The sequence below is a fragment of the Rhopalosiphum maidis genome, chromosome 2 (assembly GCF_003676215.2).
Source record: "Rhopalosiphum maidis isolate BTI-1 chromosome 2, ASM367621v3, whole genome shotgun sequence".
In the NCBI taxonomy this organism is placed as follows: domain Eukaryota; kingdom Metazoa; phylum Arthropoda; class Insecta; order Hemiptera; family Aphididae; genus Rhopalosiphum; species Rhopalosiphum maidis.
The window spans coordinates 59,191,910-59,215,179 of NC_040878.1; the positions used below are offsets into that span (position 1 = coordinate 59,191,910).

The window sequence follows — 23,270 nt, forward strand, 5'->3', positions numbered from 1 at the left end:
TTATATTATAATAATCAATTAAACTGAATTGCGTGATTTACTTTACAATCATTGTTTATAACGAACCGTTCGTTCGTTTTTCAGGTGAACAAAGTGTACGTGATCGTGTCGTCGTCCATATCATTTTGGATACCCTGCACGATCATGTTATTCACATACCACGCGATATTCAAAGAGGCGAACCGTCAAGAAAAGCAGATACACGCAAGGATTAGTTGTGGTCAGCAGATAAACTACAACCGGGAGCTGGCCGAAAACCAGCTGCGATCGAACGGTGCGGCAAACGGGTCGTCGTCCAGGACTACGCTGGCGCCCAATGACCACCACTCAACCCCTTCCCGGGACAACAGGAACATCATCAAAATGAAACGGGAGCATAAGGCGGCGAGGACGCTAGGCATAATCATGGGCACGTTTATCGTTTGCTGGCTTCCCTTCTTCTTGTGGTGAGTATTTAATCGCTGTTTTATGTACTTACCTAAACATAATATTGTCCAACATTTTGTTGTTAACATAAAACAACCTGCTATCATATTGTGCTAAAACATAATTTTTCAGTATATAATATAAAACAATTAAAAAAAAAAAAATTATCGAATTTTGAGTCAATGATTTATAGAAACATAATATATTAATAAAGGTATATAAAATCTTATTTTGAAAAAAAAATTGGATTCAAAATTAAATGTCTGTGGAAATATCGTGAAAATTGTAAATGTCTTATTACATTAAAAGTTTTATTAATTCATGTATTTTACCAAGCTATGTAAATTTATAAGTTTAAATTTTTATTTTTCTTTAATTTACGACGATGAAAATCTTATTTTTTCTGAATACAAAGACATCAAAATCTTATGATCTTAAATTTGGCATATGGAAGGCTTTTTTGTGTCAACGACGGTATGCCGTTTATTTCAAAGACGAAGAGTCCAATTTTAGAGGCGAATATTTTACACTCAAAATATAATTTCAAACATAACATAATAAAAATCCAAATACTTAGATAAATATTATAAAACAATTTTAAATTATGATTACCTAATCAAAAAAAAATTATCAAAAACTTTTTTCTATATCAGCTAGTCGTCATATATTTTACATAAAAAAAAATATTATAAAAACTATCGAAATCAGAATTTTAAATTACACTATATTTTCAAATAACTAGTTTTAAAAGATTGTTGCAATCTATTTTTATATACCTTATCTTTTTTAATATTATCAGATACAAAATATTCAATTTTTCATATTACATTGTCTATCAGCTTATTTATTTTTTTAATTTGAAATTCGATGTTTAAATATATATTAATGTGATGTCACAAAATATGTAGACTACGATCGGTCTTAACAATATAATGAAATTATTATAGTGTGAATTATGACTTATGGGTATAGATAAAGCCGAGATCCCATTATTCTTAAAGTTTATTTTTCATAGAAATGTTATAACTTTAGCTATCTATATAACTTTTAATTAGAATATTCGTGTAACTACTTTACGAATTAATTTTTCAATTTTGTTATCGTAGAGTATTAATTAATGGGGTTTCGTGCACAGATTTTTACATTTTAAGTCACCTCGAAACATCTGTTGTGAGAATATTAATCTCCTCAAACGATTTACTTGTTCTACATTATCACTAAAAATAAGATTTCTAAAGCTTATAATAATAAAATTAATACTACTTAATATTTATATCAACGATTACGGTATTAATGTACAGAAGTATAATGTCAACTGAATAAAACAGTTTTCCGTGTACACCAACCACTAAGTCAGTCATATCTACAAGAATACCCAATTATTTTTTGTTCTAAAACTTCTACTATGATGTTGATAACTTCTTTTATCCTAGTATATTTCAAAGCTATTACAAATACAACAAAAGCAATTATTTCAAATTCGCAACAGTATAATATCATAGTTATTATACCAATAAGATTAAAATAATAAACCAAAATAATATTTAATAAAAGACTAACCTCTTAAAATAAGATATATCACTCATGTTATTTCTTGTTTACTACAAGTACTAGTATTCAGATATGTAAAATTTATTTTCAATAGTGGGTCATATTGCTGATTTCGTAGTTCAAATAAACGTACACATTTTTATCAGATATTATCATTCTCTGTAAAATATTGATATTTAAATAGATGTTCAGTTATTTTTTAAATATATATTATATACATATATATATATATATATTCTAATTCATTACATCATTGAATTAAATTAGAGGTTCTTAATTGACAGGTCAAATGTTTTCTTCATTTGTATTTATTTTAAAGAATTTCCTTCAAAATAAGAAATAAATAAATGAAACTCAATTAAAAATTAACCACATTGTGAACGCAGGTAGAGCAGTTTTATTTTATTGAATATAACAACAAAAATGAAAACTAGATATATACTTAAATTTTTTTTTTCATTAATTAATATTTTGATTAAACGTTATTATTTCAGTTTATATGCAAATGCATTTTTTGTTCAAAGGTTAGTCCATTTCTCGAGTGTATATTTTTTGTTTGTATATAACTAAAATTAAATTATGAATATTCTGTAACGAATTTTTTTTTCATTTATTCAGTATTTTTGCGAAGATGCAATCTTCGTGAAAAACGTTTATAATCTATAAAATACACACTTTAAAATATAAATTATTATTTTCTTTTGGTTTTTTTTTTCATTTATTTTTATAATAAACAGCCAAATATTTAAGAAAAAAAAGATTAAACTAAATGTTAACGAATATCATAATATTATCTCATATTCCACACCTGTCTTGTTCAACACTACCGTATCTTATTAAATTTATTTTATTATTCTTTTATGCTAAAATATAAGTTTTCTTATGTTTATTATTTCTTATTTATTCTTCGACGGGTAGTAGTTATTAACATATTTATTTTTACTATAAGTTAAAAATTATATTTTTGTTATTCTAATATTATTATATTATGTAATTTATAGCACATTAAGGCTAGAAACTTAAAAATGAATTTTATATTAATGACCTAAAAATCGTATAAAGGTCGTAAATATGTTATTTTTTTTAATATTATTATATTTTCCTGAAATCCAATTAATATTGTTTGATGACGAAAAGAAATTATGGGTTTACAGGGGAAATAAAATATATTACCTATGTTAGTATAAATTGTTTTATATTATTAAAATAATATTTTTTTTTTTTTTTTTTGTCAATAGTTGTATTTTTAAAATACAATGTTTACGATGTTTTATATAATATTATTATATTGTTCTATAATTGTGGTGCCCGACCCACGGCCCGTGGGCCCCATGTGCCCGCGAAGGTATTCTGTGTGACCCGTCACAAATTTATAAATAAAACAAAATATTCTAAAAAAAGTAAAATTATATTTATTTATTTTGTAATAGTTATAATAATAATAAAATAAAATATGTTTAATGTAAAATTTCAAATAGTGTTTGCTTTACTAATAATGAAAAATATTGTTCGAATTTAGTTGTTCCAATCCTCATAGTTGAATGTAGATGTTCATCCGTAAGTTACGATCTATGAACCGATTTTATTTGTTTCATTCGTGGAAATAATTATTTACAAATATTTGCCGAGCCAAATACAGTTACCATTTTCATTATAACGTTTCTTAAAGCAAATAAATCTTCGTGTGAAGTTAAGAATAACATTTTAAAACATTATTTTTTTTTTCATTTTTTTTTTGTATACTGATCATTGTATGTACCTAAAATGTACAATTCATTCCATGATATTTTCAATAGTTAACAATAGATAAAATATAGCCATATATATAGTACACTTATTACGTATAAAAAAACTATATTATAAGATTAAGATTGAGGTTATTTATACTTTTATATATGGTGGATTACTCGGAGTTGATTGTTTACCAAAATGGCACGCCGAACAAAAAAGGTTAGGGCATCACTCTATAGTGTGTATTTATTCATTAAAATCAATTGACTATATTATAATAATAAAAATTTAACGTGCAGTTTCACGTAAAATAGTTATTTCTTTACCTAATTTATTATATGACCAACCAATAATCTGGAACGTACTCGTATATAAAAAACTATTTAAAGCATACCAATTGGTGGTTTTTTTAATACAAGTGACAAGTCGATATTCAAAAAGCTAAACATAAATAATGTGTTTGTATAATTAATTCAATATGCACTTTGATGCTTTCAAATATATTTTATGTTATAAACATTTTTTTTTTTTTTGATGATGGTTTTAAACTAGATTAAAATTTAATTAATTGCTAAATTTCTTCCTCGGTCAACCATAATAAATCACCTTTTTTCATCTTCTTATTTAGATATACGATTTAATCACCAAAAAAAACGTCTTACTAGACCGTTATAGAAAATTACTAGATAACCGTCTGAAAAAAAGAGTAAATACACTTTCAGTGCATTTATAAATATTACTATCAAAATTTAGAATCATACCCTTACTAAATTTTATCTTTTGTCAAATGCAATGGCTTAGTTTGAAAGGCTATAAAAAAAATGGTTAAAGATGATAAGCCTTTGTTTCTACTCCTAAAGCCACGGTTCTTGGGTAGTGGATAAAAAAAAAAAAAAGCCAAATTTAAAAAAAATAATATTCACAAACATCTAATTAAAATTATCTAGACATATAGTTATCAAATAGAAGATCTGTTAAAAAATCAAAAATTCTTTTTCAAAAAGTTTCAAATTACCCAAAATATATAGTTTTTTTCCCAATCATAAATGTATAATTTATGTCTACGAGTATGTTTATAAATTAAAACAACTAAAGAATCTATTATAAAATCTTACTCGTATTATTACTATTAAAACGACTAGCCCAATATCTAAAAAAATTTATTCCAAGTAATTCTTATATGATTCTACTAAAATAAATAAAAAATCAGAGTCGTGATATTTTAATCATAACATAATCCTTTTTATTAAAACCCTAGGACTGTTGTCAATGGGTGGCTTCTATGTATATCAAAATGTTATTATGTTCTATCGCTATGTAATATTATTTACACGTATTATACTTAAATTATATAGATTATATTTTTCAAGTAAAAAATTAAGAAAATGTATAATCACCAAGTAAAATATACAAAAATCGATATAAGGATACAAATGATATTGTAATACTATATTATACATTAGTATATTATGTGACGTTTTTCGTCAAAAATTAATACCAATTATTAAAAGTTACATAGATATTATTAAAATACAATTTATTGTTATTAACATTTATAAAATACAAAAAAAATAATTAAGAATTATTTAAAATAATATATAAATTAAAATATATTTTTCATCAAAAATTATTGTAATTATTATAATTATTATAATGATACTAAGTTATATTATGCTATTGCTTTTAAGTATTTATTGTTATTTATGTCATCATTATATTCTCTAACTATATCATTTAACCATCCGTCCAAAATTTTATATTTTTTCTTTTCTTTTGTTGAGGTGAGGTACTCCAGCTATCTGTTGTTCAAGTTTGGCGTCCTGCAGACTTTGTTCTCGTTTCAACATATCTATGAACTTCTACACTGTTAAGTGTTTAGCTGCCAGTACAGAATTAAATGCTCTGTGCCATCCTTCTACTGCATTATTCTTCCTGGTAGTGCATTGCTGTACAACATCATACATATTCCATATTTTAATTGGAAATGTAGGCGCTCTTGCCTATCACCAGGTGTTGGTCTCCCTACCCATGTGTCCTCAACATAATTCACAATTTTTTGTAAATTTTCATCATTTTCTACGTAGTAGTTGAAGTTGATTAGTTCTTAAAATGTAGAAATAACGTTATCAATAGCTACAAAAGCAAGAGCCGATAATTTTTTTATTTCAAAGGAAAAGATTACATCTGTGGAAACATATTTTTCAATCCACATGATTGCAATTTTTGCCGTAAGTACAGGATAAAATGAAAAAAAAAACATCAATGTATTTTAACATTAATGTAAAATTCTTTAAATGATTTTACAAATGCCTGTTCGAAAGGTTAGATTAGGTTAGGCTACATAAAATAGTTTGGTAAAACCCCGTACTATAATATAATATATTAGCTACTAGTATATTAGATAGGTACACATTTATATTCTTATTAATTATTATATATTTTATTTTATTTGTTTATGATTATTACGAATTATTATCCTACGATCGACTAAGAAATGGTAACGGAAGACCTTGACGTGGGTACCTACTTTTACTATCAATAAATTAGCCAAAAATGTATCTTCCTATGTGATAAAAGTTATTCCTACTAATCAATGTGTTGTACATACAATTTAGTTTAATATACGGAACAGATTAATAATAAAGATAGTAGATTAATATCCAGGCCTATTGAAAATAATTGTTTTAGCAGTATTTGTTTTACAAATATTGATGCGAATAGTATATTACGTTTAGTACACACATTCACTTTAGATAAAGTTCGATTATTACTTCTAATCGCAACTTTTATAATAAAGCTTTATATTTTAAATTATTATTTACGTGGGATATTTTTACCGGGATATTTTGACGTAGAACTATTTAAATGTAAATACCATTGTCCTGTCAGTTTAAATACTATGTTACATCCTGGTTATGCTTTAATAATATATCAACAGTCTAAAATTTTAAATAGGTACCTACATTTTCTCTTTTTATATATTTTTTACTATGATTTAATACGGTTTTGGAGTTGGTAATTTTTTAAACAAAATAGTCTCATTCTTTTACTAGATATAATAAAGTTAATGTGCAAACAATAATTTTACAAATGTCATGGGAAGTTCACAATTTATTATTTTATAATTTTATCATGTAGACTGAAAAACCTAACTAAGTTTATCAGTATAAAATGTTACCATTGACTTTAATGTTTAATTAGTTGCAGACTATATTCCGTATAGATAAATATAAATGAAAATTTATTCTTATCGTGATTATTATACTATTTATTTTTTATAGTATTTACATATTTTATATTAGATACATTTTTTTTTAAATTCAAAATTATACCATTTTAAAGAGATATTTCTAAAATAGAAAAAAATAAAAACATTTTTTTCTTGGGTATGTGTTTTTAAAAATCAACATGAACATAGTTTTTTAAAACAGAAATAAAACTAACAAGTATAAATAAGGTGTATTTGCTTGTTTTAACGTCTATACATGACATTTCATAAGAAACATTAATGACATGTCTTCTAAGCATCTAAATGATTTTAATTATTCTTTTCCTTATTATTATTAGTATTTTTTTTTATGATTATTACTATTATTATTATTATTATTATTATTGGAACATCTAAAACAGTTGTTGTACAAAAGAAATGTCAAGGGTTTCGCTTGAATTGGTCTGTCAAATGTAACAAAAGCGAGACCTTTTCCACTCATTATTATACAACAGTTCAAGAAATTCTCAAACGTTATTTTAAAATATTTAATTTATCCACGGATCTCAAGACTCAATCTACAGGTAAACTTAATTATTTAAAGCTCCCAATGATTACTATTATATTTAATGCAAAAACCAAAATTTCGTTATTTTTCCTTCAATTATTTCTTTTCATTATATTGCATTTATAATTAATGTTAATCATAGTGTTTTTTTTAAATCAATAGGTATGATTTAAATTTGTTTTTTCGAATGTTCAAATGTCAGATTATTAAATACTATTATATTTTTAAAAATATTAACAATAATGCGTTTTTTAAATTAATTAATTTTTTCATTATTATATTTTTTGTTACAAAATGAATAATAGTTAATCCTAATAAGTTATTCTAATAGTTAATCGATATATAAATATACCTAACCAATTATGCTATTTTAATAGTATATCTAATATAGAACTATTATTCTTATTATAAATAATGGAAATAAATGTGTGTACTTTTAATTATTTATTTATTTATGGGCTAGGAGCTTTTTATATAATTAATATGATTCAATATCACACATTGCAATTACAATATAGTTAATAGTAATAGAAAACATTGAACACTATAATAAAATCATAAATGTAGCAAACAAAAAACAGATTAATTTAACAAAACTATATAATGCTATTCTTCATAAACATTTTAAATGAGCGATATACTGTTAATTTAAGGACCGGAAACATAATATTTAATTATAGGTATCTTTCTTAGAACTATATGAAATGTTTGATAATTTTTACTGTGTCAGACATTAAATATTTATAATATTTAACTTCACTTGTTATTATATTGATGCAAAGTGCATTGTAAACATATTATTTAAACGATTACTGAAAAAAAAAACAAAATGCATTATAAATTCATAAATAAAATAAGCAGTAGATATCGTTATTCATTATAACTATTTATGATAATATTTATGATTGATTTTAATAACTGTAAGTCTATACAAATTAAACTAAGCTTTTAATATTATTATACTTTTCATGTTTTATTTTATACACGAATAATCAACTAGCTAATATTTAAATATAAATCTCCGAATGTTATTTTAGACTAAATAGAAATTATTTTATTTTTAAACACTAAAAATATTATTTGAAAAAATAATTAATACCTTAAGTTAAGTAAACATAATTTTAGCTTTTTCTTTTAAGTTTTTGTTTAGATGTTTATATTTTTTTCAACTTTTCTGAAATGGAATAAGTCGTTACTATAACTCGTATTATACTAAACATCATTATTTATTATTCAAATTATTTACTTTAATGTTTAATATATGTAGTATAATATGATGTTTGCAACAAATTAAATAATAAAGATTATATGAGAATAATAAAAAATAATAATACGGCAAAGTCAATATCTATATTGACTATAATCCAGTATTGAACATTAATTTCCAACAAACGTGAAACGTTAGATTGTTCTATAAGTTTGCTCATCAGTTAATACAACATTGATATCAGATCTGTATTACACATAGCACGTCATATGGCCTACCAAGCTCTTAAATTTCAGATATGGCCTGAGGCCGATTTTCAAGTTGAAACAATAAATATAATATAATTGTTTCCAAGGTATTTAAATTTAATTTTTTTTTCATTATTTTTTTAACTCTGAGCGAAGCAATGTGTGTATTGGTTATACAATATGTTATATATTTTCTGTGTACACATCTTATATAAGTACATTTCATTTATAGATATTTAAAATTTTCAACATTTTTGGTTTATTTTCAATTTATGTAAGATAAAAATGTGTTTATTATTTATCAATAAAAACCCATTCATATTCAAAATACAGTTTATAAGCACATAAATTGTTCTTATCGCAGTTAAAAATTATCAAAAATACTGTTAAAACAACTAAATGCCATATATAACATTTAAATTGTATTAATATTTATTATTATTTTTTTTTTTTTTGTAGTTTAAAATGTCACCTATATGTTCTATAATATATTAGCTTTTATACATGCCTTCTTAAAAGTTTTTTTTTATTGATAGTATTGGTTAGTATGGTTTTTGAATTATTGTATTTAATTTATTTTTAACAAAACTTTTGGAGTTATTGGAATGCAATACAATCCAAAGGTAAAGAAAAAATTAAAAACGTCTCAAATAATATGGCCAGTGCATAATTTAAACTTGAAATAATTATTAAAATTATTAAGTGAAAAAAAAATAAGTGCCAATTACAAAAAAAGAACACTGTAAAAAATAACAAGATGAATAAAATCGTAGGTTTTAAATTTATTTTACATTTGGCTTTTTTTAGAAAACATAATTAATATCGTAAGGTGGTATTAACTATATTTTTGTTTGTAGAACAGCAAAAAAAAATTCTACTGAATGAATTTTACTTTTTAAATTTTACTACAAGATAAAATCACACATTTTAAGATAAATTAATTTATATTATTCACATGGTAAACGACCAAAATATATAAATAAAAAAGTATAACATGTGATGAAGTCATTATAATTAGAAAACGTAGCCGTTTGATGTTGCTTTTAATTTTAGCCGTTTGGAAAACTTTACACTGATATTTAGATATACTTTCTACTTCTAAGACTTGTATTATAGATACAATCTTATTAAGTAATATTCTATTATATTGTAGGTCTTTAGTTAGAACTTTAATAAAATCATCTAATGAGAAACAATCGAACAATGATTTCGTTTTTAATATTTTAAGTTGAACGTAAATTATTAAATACAAATATGTAGTCTACTTTCGTAAAACTGAATAATATTTTATAAATTCTTGAAATTCGCATCAAAAGTTATACATTTAATAATGAAAAATGTGCATGGGTCGAGTTCCTGCTTTTAATTCGTTAATAGCTGACCCGCGATTTTATCTTATCTTAGTGTATGTATAGAAACCACTGATGCACGGCCATTTTTCTTCTATTCACATTATTAATGTTGACGCAATACTACCATAAATCGAGAAATGTTGTCTTTTAGCAGCACCGTTTCAACAAATATTATTAATAATTAATAGATACTATATTTTGCTATGCAACGGACAAACTACGATATGCTTTTTGTAACGATATCTATCGGTGAACCTTATGTATCCATTTCGCGTTTAATGGATCGTCATGATTGTCGACAATAATTGTCGTCAAATAATTAATCAATAACATAATGATTATTAGAATACTGAAGTGATTTTTTTTTATTTATATAATATATATTATTTATATTTTAACCTCTGCAATGCCATTACTTAATCGACAATAATCGTTTTCGGTTTTCAAACCAACACTGACACACTGTCGATCGGCATCGGACGTATCTATACACGATTCAAGTGTATAAATACAACATAATAATATATTATTATACATTCCGTAGCGATATTAAAAACATCATTAAATTATTTTGTAGCGCTTGTGTAAAGTGACGGAGACTGCCGGTCGTCCGTTGGTTGGCGGGTGGCTATAATATAACATGCGCTTGTTGGCTCGCGTCCATTTCAATTACGTAGGCGGATAAGCGACGAGGAGGATCGAGGGGTCGTTACGGGGAGAAAAAAAAATACTCTGACACGCACTCTAAGGAATAATCGGCTCTCCGTTTTAATTGTTGGCGGCGACCCACACGCCCCTCGTGTCCGCCAGATACCCACCTATCGGCAATCGTAACGCGCGGCTTATCATAACACGACTATCTGTACAAAACATCATTAGGCGCACACGATTGCATTTGAAACTATAATGTCACCGTTATAACAATGATAGTATTATATTGTTTCGTTGATCCCACGGCAATACAGTAGAATAATATTATAATTTTATAATTTATCTTAATACGGTGTTCGTCACATTTTAAATCATATGGATTTTATGCATACATAATCCGTTATCACGGTTAATAATATTATTGTCTACAGCGTGGTGCAGCGGTCGGTAATTGGCCCACATTTTATCTACCGGCTTTGTATACGCTGTTGTTTACATTTTATAGTACCTCAATAATTACATTTTCATTTTAATAAATGTACAATATAAAACTAGTTACATATAATAATTAGACGAATAATTATTTTTTATTTTGTTTTTAAATAATGCAATTCAGACTTCAGAAATTCAAATCTGATTTTTACCCTTTTTTCGTATTTTTAATTTCATTGAAAATATAATATTCTTTCTAATTAAAGTTTGTTTCCTGCAGGCGTTTTATGATCTTAGTGATCTTACACTTCTTGAAAATGATGGCCCAATGTAAAATTTTAGTGGCCCAATTCCTGTGTATCCCGTTATTTAATAAAGGTAAATTTACAAACTGTATTTGGACTTAAAGACTACCGAAAAAGATTTTTACATTATTAAAATTTATTTATGAAATTAATTTTGGTCAGAAATGAAATAATTTTGGATATTCGGTGGTATTGCTAAGTTGTTTCTTATGTCCCGGTATTTGGTGCAATCAAGGATGATGTGTTGGATTGAAAGGTTGGTGTAGAATTCGTCACAAATGAGTGATGGATCTTTGCTGATGAGAAAATAATGGGTTAGAAATAAATGTCCGATTTAGCATCTGGTGATTGTAACTTCCTGTCGTCTGTTAAGGTAATAAGGTGAAATCCATTTCTATGTATTTATCTTTATTGTTTTAAGTTTATTAATGGGGGGAATGATGGTATCCCAGCAATTTTTCCATTTTGAAAATATTTTATGTTTGATAGATGTTTAGATACCATAAGTCGGTAGATTGGAGATAGTTGGATGTGAGATGATTTTGGTTGCAAGGTTGGCTGCCTTGTAAGTAATTTTGTTGCCGGTTATACCTATGCAGGTAGGTTTATGTGAAAAAAATAACAAGTTATATACTATAATAAGTACACGCTTTGCAAAACTAGTGAAGGTTACCGCATACTTTGGTTAGTATGGACGAACAATTTAAGTTAGTTATCGACTTCTCATGATGTAATAGTAATTTAGTATTATTGTGGTACTACATTATATGAATATATTTTGTATATTGAGTATGTTGGGTATAGTTTATAGAACCCTCGTCTATTAACATAAGTATGTATTATTTTAAAGGGATTTTAATGGAGCGAAATCAGTGTTTTGTTTTTGAAAACGAACTGTCAAAATGTTCAAAGATAAACAACTCTCGCCGCATAAAAATTAAATTTGAAACGACTCACGTTTATAATATACACATACATGAATTAAATTGTACCTAAAGGAGATAAACGTGTGATATATTTAATTGTGATTCTCGCTAGTGGCGGTTTGTGATGGAATTTAGTTAAAACAGTATTATAGTTTTGCACCGAAAGAGAGATTATTTCAACATAATGGATTAGAGCCTGTTGCATGCACATGCGGTATTTAATTGCTATTATAATAATTATACATGCATATTGTATATGATCAGTGGATGCAATTATTTTAATTCGGTAATAAATCGTTTGCCTACACCGATTGGATACATATGGCTGATTTCTCTGACATTGTTCGATGCGCTTTACATTCAAATTATATTATCAAATCATATTAATATCAATCACATTCAATCATAAAATAAGATAACACAATGACTATAATTACCCAAAATGCAAAATAGATTAATTTTGAAAACATTATCAAATCACGCATACAATATATATATATATACGATAACAATTTATGTGATTAAAAAAATGTATAAATAAATACAAATGACTGTCATACCAGTTTACTAGCGTGTAATGTGAATCTATTCGAATCCCGATAATACCTGGGGGCAATATTTGATTAGAAAGATTTAAGGAATTATATCCGTAATGAAGTTGAACACAAAAAAATGTATGATACGCTTTATAAAGTATTTTATTTTTTCTAGGACAGACATATTGCGATGGCCACTTAGAATTTTTAGTTTTCCACCACATTAATATTAATAATATGTATAAATATAATAAACTATTATATTATTGTTTATTACTATTCGCGATACTGACGATTCCATATAAAAACCAGTCTAGTAAATATGACGGTTTCCATATTTAATATCAATACTAGTGCAGTAGCGCACATATATTTATTATTTATTATATTTCTGATGTAACCTAGTGCGGTTTGATCGTGTGTGTGTGGTGCAATCACCACTCGTGGTAATTAATAAGAGTATAAGAGTGTCAGTCATTCATGTAGTTTAACTTGTACTGTACATAGCGGTTCTGATAGTGGGGTAGTTGATTTAGTTGAATCAACTCAAACGTACTTACTTGTCAGCTTTCTGCACACGCGTGGACTTGTATGTGTGGTGCATAACCGTAACAATGAAAATTAACAACATTATTGTAGCACGTTGCCGCCCATCTGGTACAAATTAGTAACATCATATTATTATTATTTTATGGTGGTGTATAATGAACGTGCGTATTGTCATAGCCAGGTACTTTTTCGAAAAATGACGAATACTTTTAAACTATATTATTATTATTATTATTTAATGTTTAATATCAATAAAACGTCATAAATATTAATCAGACAATTTTACACCACCTCACGATAAGTCAAGTTTTTTAAGTTTTATTTTTTTTTAGTGAGTTATATTTCGAGTACACGGATAATTGTGTAAAATTATGTCATAACTTATAAACTAAAATTTGTCGATTAAAACGGCACCCTTTAAATATTTTGCTCTGTCAATAACTATAATAATAATGTTTAGAACTTTATATTATTTTCCTCAAATTATGTACATAAAATCAAATACAAATCTCAGTGAAGCGGCTTTTATCAGATTTATTTTTTTTTAGATCTGTTAAAAAATTTTCATTTATATTTCTTATCTGTACTAGCATATTATAGTGAATATAATTTATATTTAATTATATATATCGAATCTTGTATAGTAATAGTAAATATTAAAATATATTAATATAAACCTATACTTATATAAATTAAAATTAATCTGATAATGATTATTTTTTTTCTTTTTCTTTTCATTTTTATTGATAATGTGGAATTGTAATTATCAAAATGTATAGATAAAATTATTAGTTTGAATAAAATCATTTTAATATTTATTTAAAAACTAATCAATAATTAATTAGTTTAAATATTGTGAAAATTAAACTACATTACAATAATACGAATGTCGACAATATTAAATAAATTAAACAGTCGAAATATAATACAATGTTTATGAAATAAAATAAATTTATTATCACTGCAGGTATTTTACAATAATTTAAATTTAAGAATCGATTTTTGTTAGTAAATGGTAAACAATAGTATGCGAACATAAACCTAAGGTCGACGATCAACGTTCATTCGATATATCTATACTTATCAAATCTCCTAAACATTTATTCATGGGCAAAATATACATTGGTAATGCAAACTAAATGTATTCTAAAAAGATACCATTTTCATTTCAACTACTACCCGTACGTCTTCGAACCTTTAATTGGGTTTCTCTTTCTTTGCAAATAAAAATAGGTGTAACTCAACACACGGCTGGCCTCATAAGTTGTATAGAATGGCCTCGGCAGAGTTGCCTATTTTAATTTATTTTTAAATGAATCCCATCTGTACGCACGGTCTTAAATGTTACCTGCTCGTTCGCTTTTTTGTACTGTGTGCTACATACAACAATAATAATAACTATTTACCGTTTCGTTCCGCTTTTTTATTTAGGCACCTAACGACGCTCTTGAAATTTCAAGTGTCAGCGAGGGATAATGTGATTTTGGAGTACCTATAAAAGTTTATTTTGTGCGAATGGAAAATGTAAACGGTCGATTTAACAGATCCCGGTAAGACTGAAATCTTTTACTGGTGATGATTCCATTCTCCTCTGTTGTATACCAAACATCTAAGGGGTAGAATATGTCACTTTTTTATTATTATAATATATCTTGATCGCTAACGGTTTTATTAAATTAATTTTAATGATATTTGTCGCAAATATTTTACCTTTATACCAACTAAATAAATTATGCTTAATGTATTTTCCGTTTGAAAATTAAAAAAAACATAAATTTCCTTCATCATCAAAAATATATTTTTTTAAACTATAAAATTATTATACTGATTTTTATTGTAATAATCAGCTACTGAACGAAAACTATAACATATAAATATCGACTATGCATTGAGCAAGTGATTATTGAAAACAAATTAATAAGTCTCGAGAGGCAAATATTTGTCTTATTTGTATTGGATTGTGTAAGATGGTGATAAATAATGTAAGTTCAAATAATTCATAAAATAGCATGGTGAATTTAATTGATTCGAAATAATAGGATAAGACCTTGCAACGAGTGCAATTAATAAAAATATCATCAGTATTTATCTAAAAAAAAAAATATTGTCTCAAAAAGGATAACCAATAATAATTCTCTTTGAATGTGTTTTACGATGTTAAGCTCCAATCCTTGTTTCATTTCAAGACTCATTCTACATTTCTACTTCAGACGGCTATACCCAATCTATCAAAATAAATAACATGTTCTGTTAATTATGTAATATATATATATATTTATACTTCAATTCTGTTATGTGTTAGTATAATACGATAAAATAAAACAATAAATACATATGTGTTCGCAGGTACGTTATCACGACGCTATGCGGCGAGGCGTGCAACATATCGTCGTCTGTGGTGGCCGTGCTCTTCTGGATCGGTTACTTCAACTCTACGCTGAATCCACTCATCTACGCATACTTCAATCGAGACTTCCGGGAAGCGTTCAAGAACACACTGCAGTGTGCGTTCTGTAACCTGTGCCGAAGCCCACCGTCCGACTTGGAGGCGCTCGACGCGCGAAGGCCGTCCCTCCGGTACGATGACCGTACGCGCAGCGTGTATTCCGAAACGTACCTGAACCACTGCGACAGGCGCCGGTCCAGTCAATTTGGTAGCAGCTTATGATCCACTGCGCCGCCAAGACCCCGGCATCGAATCTAGAGCTTTTTCCGCACACCCCTCGCCGGAATCTGCACCGACATCCATGCCCTCCCCCTCAAAAAAACCCACCATCCCATGAAAACAAAACCGAAAATCAATTGCCACAATTATTAGTGTTAATGAAAACCGTTACGCCATCGTGTACAATAATAATATGATATACGTATTTGACTTGGCGACAACAACAATAATAATATTATGCGCCATGATTTTGTATCGTAGACCTGGTGACTGCTCAGAAAATACGAGAAATTAATTTCGTTTTTTCTTATGGCTAAAATCATATTAAGTAGGTAATTTGCATTTTTCGATGATTGTTTGGAGTATTTATTCTTGAAATCAAATTCCTTGTATATGCTGAGGTAATAATATTTGTACCTGGTTTGTGATAAAATAATCATCTCATATACATATGCATTATCGCACCCGTACAGACATTCGCATACGTTTATAGACAAGCTTCTCCTCCTTTTCAACTACCTCACGACCGAGTGCTATAATAATAATTTATGTTCGCCCGACAGTATATTGCATCGTCGTCATTATACAAAATTTATTCAGTTATGCTCGTTTTAATCTAGTTGTTTGGTGACGATCTATCGTTATTTCAATCACCGCCCGCCGAGCGAGTTCGCCACAACGACTCGAATGATATCGTATTATTATTATAATTATTATTATTATTATTATTTATAATTTAACGATATAGCGATGACACTGTACGATATTTCTGGTGTTGCTGACATTTTTAATTTAGGCGAATAAGCTAAAATAATTATAGCAATTGTCTCTGGGATCGGTGTTTTGCATTTTATTACGGTCATATTATAATATGTAGTTCACCAACAAGCGCTACAGCTGAGTTCACTGTAATACTGTAGATGTGCCTACGCGAAAACGACAAGACATGTCAATGTTGCGCATTAATATTAATATTAAGTACAATATAATAATCATATATTGATTTTATAAGTTTTTATACATTTTAATTGAATTAGAAAATACATTTGAAAAAATAGCATACTCGTCGAGGATAATACGTGCAGAGTTTAGTTCTATTATCGACATTCGCTTTTATCTCAAAGATATAATATAACATCGTTATATTTTTATACATGAAAAAAAAAACAACAGTGTGGTTTATTTTATACTCCCATTACGAATATCGCTGGCCACAAAATTGTAAATGAAATTATTTGATGACAATTATTATCAGAGAATAAATTCTACAGTTTGTGAACCGTAAAAAATAACAAATAATGACGTACTAAAGCGATATATTTTTTAAATGAATTCTATCTTCCTTCTGGAATTGTGTCAATTCAAATAGTATGGTAACATTTAATTCATGTATTTTCGAACTTCCGGTTAAGAACAATAACAAACAAGACTGTATAATTTCGTTTTCGTCTTTTTTACCAAATAGCCTATTAGTTTTAAAACATGTAATATTATTATTATTGTAATATAACAGTCTGGTGTAAAACACTTAAAACACATAAGTAATAATATAAAAAATCGCTAACTTTTTTACTGCTTTGTTATTTTTTTTTTCGATATTGGTAATTTTCATTAAATTGTTTCACCAATTCTATTATACTATAGTTCACATCTCAAAGTTGTCGAGCCTCATCAATAATAATAATAATAATGATAACAATATAATGATATAAAATAAATCGTTGATGTATTGAAACCTGCTTTATATTAATAACAGATGACAAAAAACGCTAAAAATATTATAAAAAAAAAAGTTTAAGTAAAATAAACATCTCGTATTTATAAGTGTACATCTAGCAATAGTTATCTGATAAATTATCCTACAGCTATGGTTAGACACAGTGATTCAAATATACATATTTTAATTATAATATTGTTATTTACCAATTAAATTGCTGTGATACGTTTTGACGGCACGTCAGTGATTAGATGGACTACGTTTTAAATGGCTACAAACTACATCTATTATAATGTACAATATACAAATTTATAGTATGTATTTCCAACTGCAGTTGTATATTATACGATATAATGTTAACAATTAATTCGACGATTAGTGTATTGTTTCACAAGCGTTGTCCTCTGCACATCAAGGCCTAGTTAATTAATTTTGATTTAGTGGCGTTTCAACAGTGTGTATTGTTGGGTGGTAAATTTACAGTTTATTTTAGTAAATTAATAAATTAATGAGCATAAAATAATAATGGTAATAAAAATTTTAAAAATACAACAAATGAATAAGTTCAATGGGGTCTCGGCGGTACACTCTAAGAAGATAATTAATTGATTAATTTATTGTTGTTGATTTTTAAGGTTTTTAAATTGTTTATGTTATAATAGTGAAAATTTGATCATTAATTTCTTTTGACTGTATTATAATGGAAAATATAAATACTATTTTTCATAAAAAAGGGAGATGAATTAAAAATTAATAATTTAGAATCTATAGTAGATGATAAATACTACTTCCGGGAAAGATGGAAATATAAAAATATAATAAAATTATTTTAACCATAATCTAAAATGTGAAGCAATTATCGAAAATATTGTAATTTGTTGTTATTATTATTATTATTTTTTTTTTGTTTTTTTTTTTGCTTTTGGAATTGTACTATAAACTGTACCTATTGTAAATAATTGCAATTGTTTTTGATAATCAATATTTTTTTCATATATAATATAACAATTATGTATAAATACGCAACATTACAAGTAGAAAATATTATGGTGTTACAGTTTATTAAATAGAAAATATAATGTTCAGGTGTCAAAAATAAATCACTTAGTGGATACGAATTTCGAAAAATCCCATACAAATACCTACATAAATAATAATGTGATCCATTGATGAAAAAATGGAAAATATGAAATATTTTGAACTGAACGCATTTTTCCAAGTAGAAAGTAGGTATATAGCATTGATTCGTTTGGTTTTACCAATATTTTCTTCAATACACACTAACGTTAAGAAAAAAAAATACTTGCACATTTGTAACCACTTCAATGAAATCGAACACAATTTACAATAGAGACCGTATGCAAAAGTACACGTTAACACCATTATGGTAAAATAGCGAGTACCTATTATTATGACGTTTGTAATATTATATACAATTTCAACGCTATACTTGTACTTACGAATCTAAAGCAGTCAAATATTTTTTTTTTTTATCCGACGCGTTTCTAAAACTAGCAATGTTAGTAAATTATAGCAATCGTTATTCGACTCTTTGCTCTACGAACTTGGACCAAATGTATTATACATAATAAAGTATCTATTATTATGCAATCTATATGCTGATCTTGGGTAACGTCCTATTTTCTCCATAAAAAAAAAACAACCAAAAACTTAAGTATTTTACGAAATTACGAAATATACTAATGTACTAGTAGTATTGCATTCGGCGAAATAAATTATTATGCATGGCCGCTTTTAAACGGATTTCACATTCATATTAATCGTTTATGATCGTATAGGTACATAGTGAAATTATTGTTCCTTCTTGTAACATAATAATGATATTATAACATATAAATAGGTATGCAATAGTTTATACTAATATATGTACACAATGTTTATGTTTACTTTGAAATGTATTGTTTTGTTATTACAATTATATAATGATTACTAGCGAAACCATCATGTAATACTATTATACTATATAATATGTATATTGTTTATGAACTACGATTTAGTAATAATTATTATATATATATATTTAATATTAGATGCAGACACATTTTGTACCTGAAAGTCCTAATCGAAATTGTAAAAGTAGCATTGATTATTAATTCTTTATTTATACATACATTTTTACTACCTATATACAATAAATTTTATAGTTACATATATGTACAAAATTATATCAAAAATCTATACATTATATCTTAAAAATAATAATAATAATAATAATAATAAGTATAATATAATGTATTATGTGTATTATACTTTAACTACTATATTTATTATTAATTATAGCCCACTTATGACAAAAATGAACTATAGAGTGATTCTAACAGATTTGTAATGTGTTAAGTCTTGCTTGAAATTTTGAACTATTGTATAATATAATATAATGATTAAATAACTACGTATTCAATATCTTGACTTTTTTTTCTGTAGTCGTGTGCACTTGTGTCACATAGTTTTTTTTTTTTTTTTAAAAATCCCTAAAAGAATATTCCATACAATTTTAAAGGAAATGTTTTAACGACTTTTTATCATCAAAAAGACAGTTTTCATACTTTTTTTAAGAAAAACTTTTCTTAAATATCCTTTATACATATTTCTTACACATATACATCCACACACACAAACATACACACACAATCGGTATGCCTATAATCAATAAAATACTATGATAGGTACTTTATGATAAAAGACAATTTATAAAGCTTTAACTTCATAGTTGCACCTGAGAATCTGTGAATTTTTTGCTAAATATTTTATTGCGTTAGCTATTCATACTTTAGCAAATTTGGATAAATAATTATTATCTTTTAACCCTAATATAATTCTATTACCTCTACATTATTTCGTTTTGAAAATTTGTTATTTATTATTATTCATTTAAATTGTTTTTTTTTCTATGACTCAATAAATTATGACCTAGGGGTATGATATAGTTATTTGTTCTAACATTTCGTTAGAATTTATGCTATATTATAATAAATAGGTATATTTATTATATTTGTGAGATAGTTTTTTCAGTAATATAATAAAGTAGTGAAATTATGCTGATCACATTATGTTCATATTGGTTTTTTTTAAATTAAATTATATAAAACATGTTAAACTTTTCATATGCAAAATAAATTCACGTTACAATGAATTGACTAGACACCATTTAATAATTTAATATTAGTATAGAATATATAATAATCGACAGTTGCAAAAGTAAAGCAATTATTTTAATCGAGTATACCGTACATTAAGGTTCATATCAATTCATATTAATCGTTTAACAAATCTCGTTTTGGGAAAATACTTTCTTCTCAACGTTAAAAACTGAGTTAAAACTAGTTCTACAGCACATGGTTTGAGTTAAAAACAACCATAATATTTTATTTATGTATAATGTATATTGTATAATAATATAATAACATTTAATAATTACTATAATAATTTCAAATTGTATTTAATTTAATTCAATTTTACATCCCAGATGATCTATTTTTTTATCTAGTTAATTTCTTTATACCTATAGGTGATATGTAAACTAAATCAAATTACAAATATGATTTTTATCATTATAAATTTGATAAATTATAATTGAAGATATTTTATTAAATATATTCAATTAATTTGACCCATTTATTTTGTGATCTGTACTCTATTGTTATCTAATGGATTAACATGATATACCTACCTATCATTGTACGCATTATACACGACTGGTGTACTTTCAATGTAGTCAAAGTCTATATTTGCCCAGACGAATATTAATTTTTCGTTTGGACAATATTATTAGTGTTAATACGCTATACGACCATCGCTCATCAACGACGTTATAATCAATAATAAAACAATGTCAACTTTAGGTATCTAACAATATGCATTATAGTTACGGTAGGTACTTTACGGGTTTCGTAACATTGATTTAAAATATACATATATGTATATGAATCAAACGCATTAAATGATGAGAAAATAATTTTGTTTTATTCGCTTAGCTGAAACATATATTATGGTTAAATTGTGTTCAAGTATTGTCTAAAATAACAATAAATTATATATCATGCTTCATTACTTTTAGAATTAATGGATCATTATTGCGAAAATGATACCTACTAATATTATAAAACTTGACATTCTAATGCTTAAGTTATAAGCAAGTAATTAATAGTTCTAGGCGTTTTTATTATTAAATTGGTCACTGGTTGTTGAAAATAAATGGTTACGATATTTTTAATATGTTCTCTTGGGTCAATTCTACACTATATATATAGTTGCGATTGGGGGACTAGAGTACGCGCTTAACCCTCTAGTTTAATTTAAGACCGTCTCATTTGTGTATAAATTTATTCTTAAATTCACAATCAGTATACCTAATATAAATGATAGAATTAAAAAAATAAATAAATAACAGGATTTTGTAGCTAACTTGAAATCAGTATACAAAAATGTGGTGTAATAATTAATAAAATGTTCAGAATACATGATAATAAATTATTATTATTCATTTTATAACATTTCGGATTAATGATATGATATATCGTTCACATTGTTGTATAGCAGTATAGGTTTTAGTATAAATATTAAAATATAATAATAACATTATGTTTTATGGTGACGTGGTTCTATGATAGTAACTAAGAGTATAAATATTAATACCACATACTAGCTATTTTTAGAATATGGAATTTACAATAATGTCACTATGATGACTTCTTACTTATCGCCATTAGTTATGCAACGTGAGTCCACAACGTTTCTGTCTTCCCCACTTGGCACTCATTATGTATAAGAAACTCATTCTGAAACTTAGTTTTCTGTAATTATTAATTCCAAAATAACAACTTTATTCTTCGATGTTTTTTTTTTATTTACTCGATAATCGACATTGCTACTTATCAGTTGTTTTGTGAAGTAACTACACGTCTTCATTAAAATCATTAGGTGGTTAATATCATTATGTTTAATATTTTTAATTTTAAAACAAATAAACTACCTAGTAATTTTAATCCGTTAAATTCTAGACCGTTTGAGATTTCATCTAAAAAAGAATAATATTGAAAATAACGAAGATAATGATCTAACCATTGCGTGTCATGTTCAAAATGAGCAAAATTGTTCTTCAGACAATACTTGGGAAACAATTGACCTCGGTGACATAAATTCTAGCCCAGAAAGGCCAAAATTACAGTTATGATTTG

General features: G+C 26.2%; 1 protein-coding gene across 4 annotated transcripts in view; it reads left to right on the plus strand.

The window, feature by feature from the left end:
* The window catches only part of LOC113551315 (octopamine receptor beta-2R-like), a 172,239-nt gene extending 152,009 nt beyond the window's left edge, over positions 1–20,230 (plus strand). For 3 of the 4 annotated variants that reach the window (XM_026953486.1, XM_026953487.1, XM_026953488.1), the window contains 2 exons: positions 85–446; positions 16,037–16,358. In XM_026953486.1, the coding sequence (XP_026809287.1) occupies positions 85–446; positions 16,037–16,358 (684 nt within the window). Of the gene's footprint in view, positions 1–84; positions 447–16,036 lie in introns of all 4 variants that reach the window. The other variant, XM_026953489.1, reaches the window with a different exon arrangement.
* Positions 20,231–23,270: the final 3,040 nt, after the last annotated feature.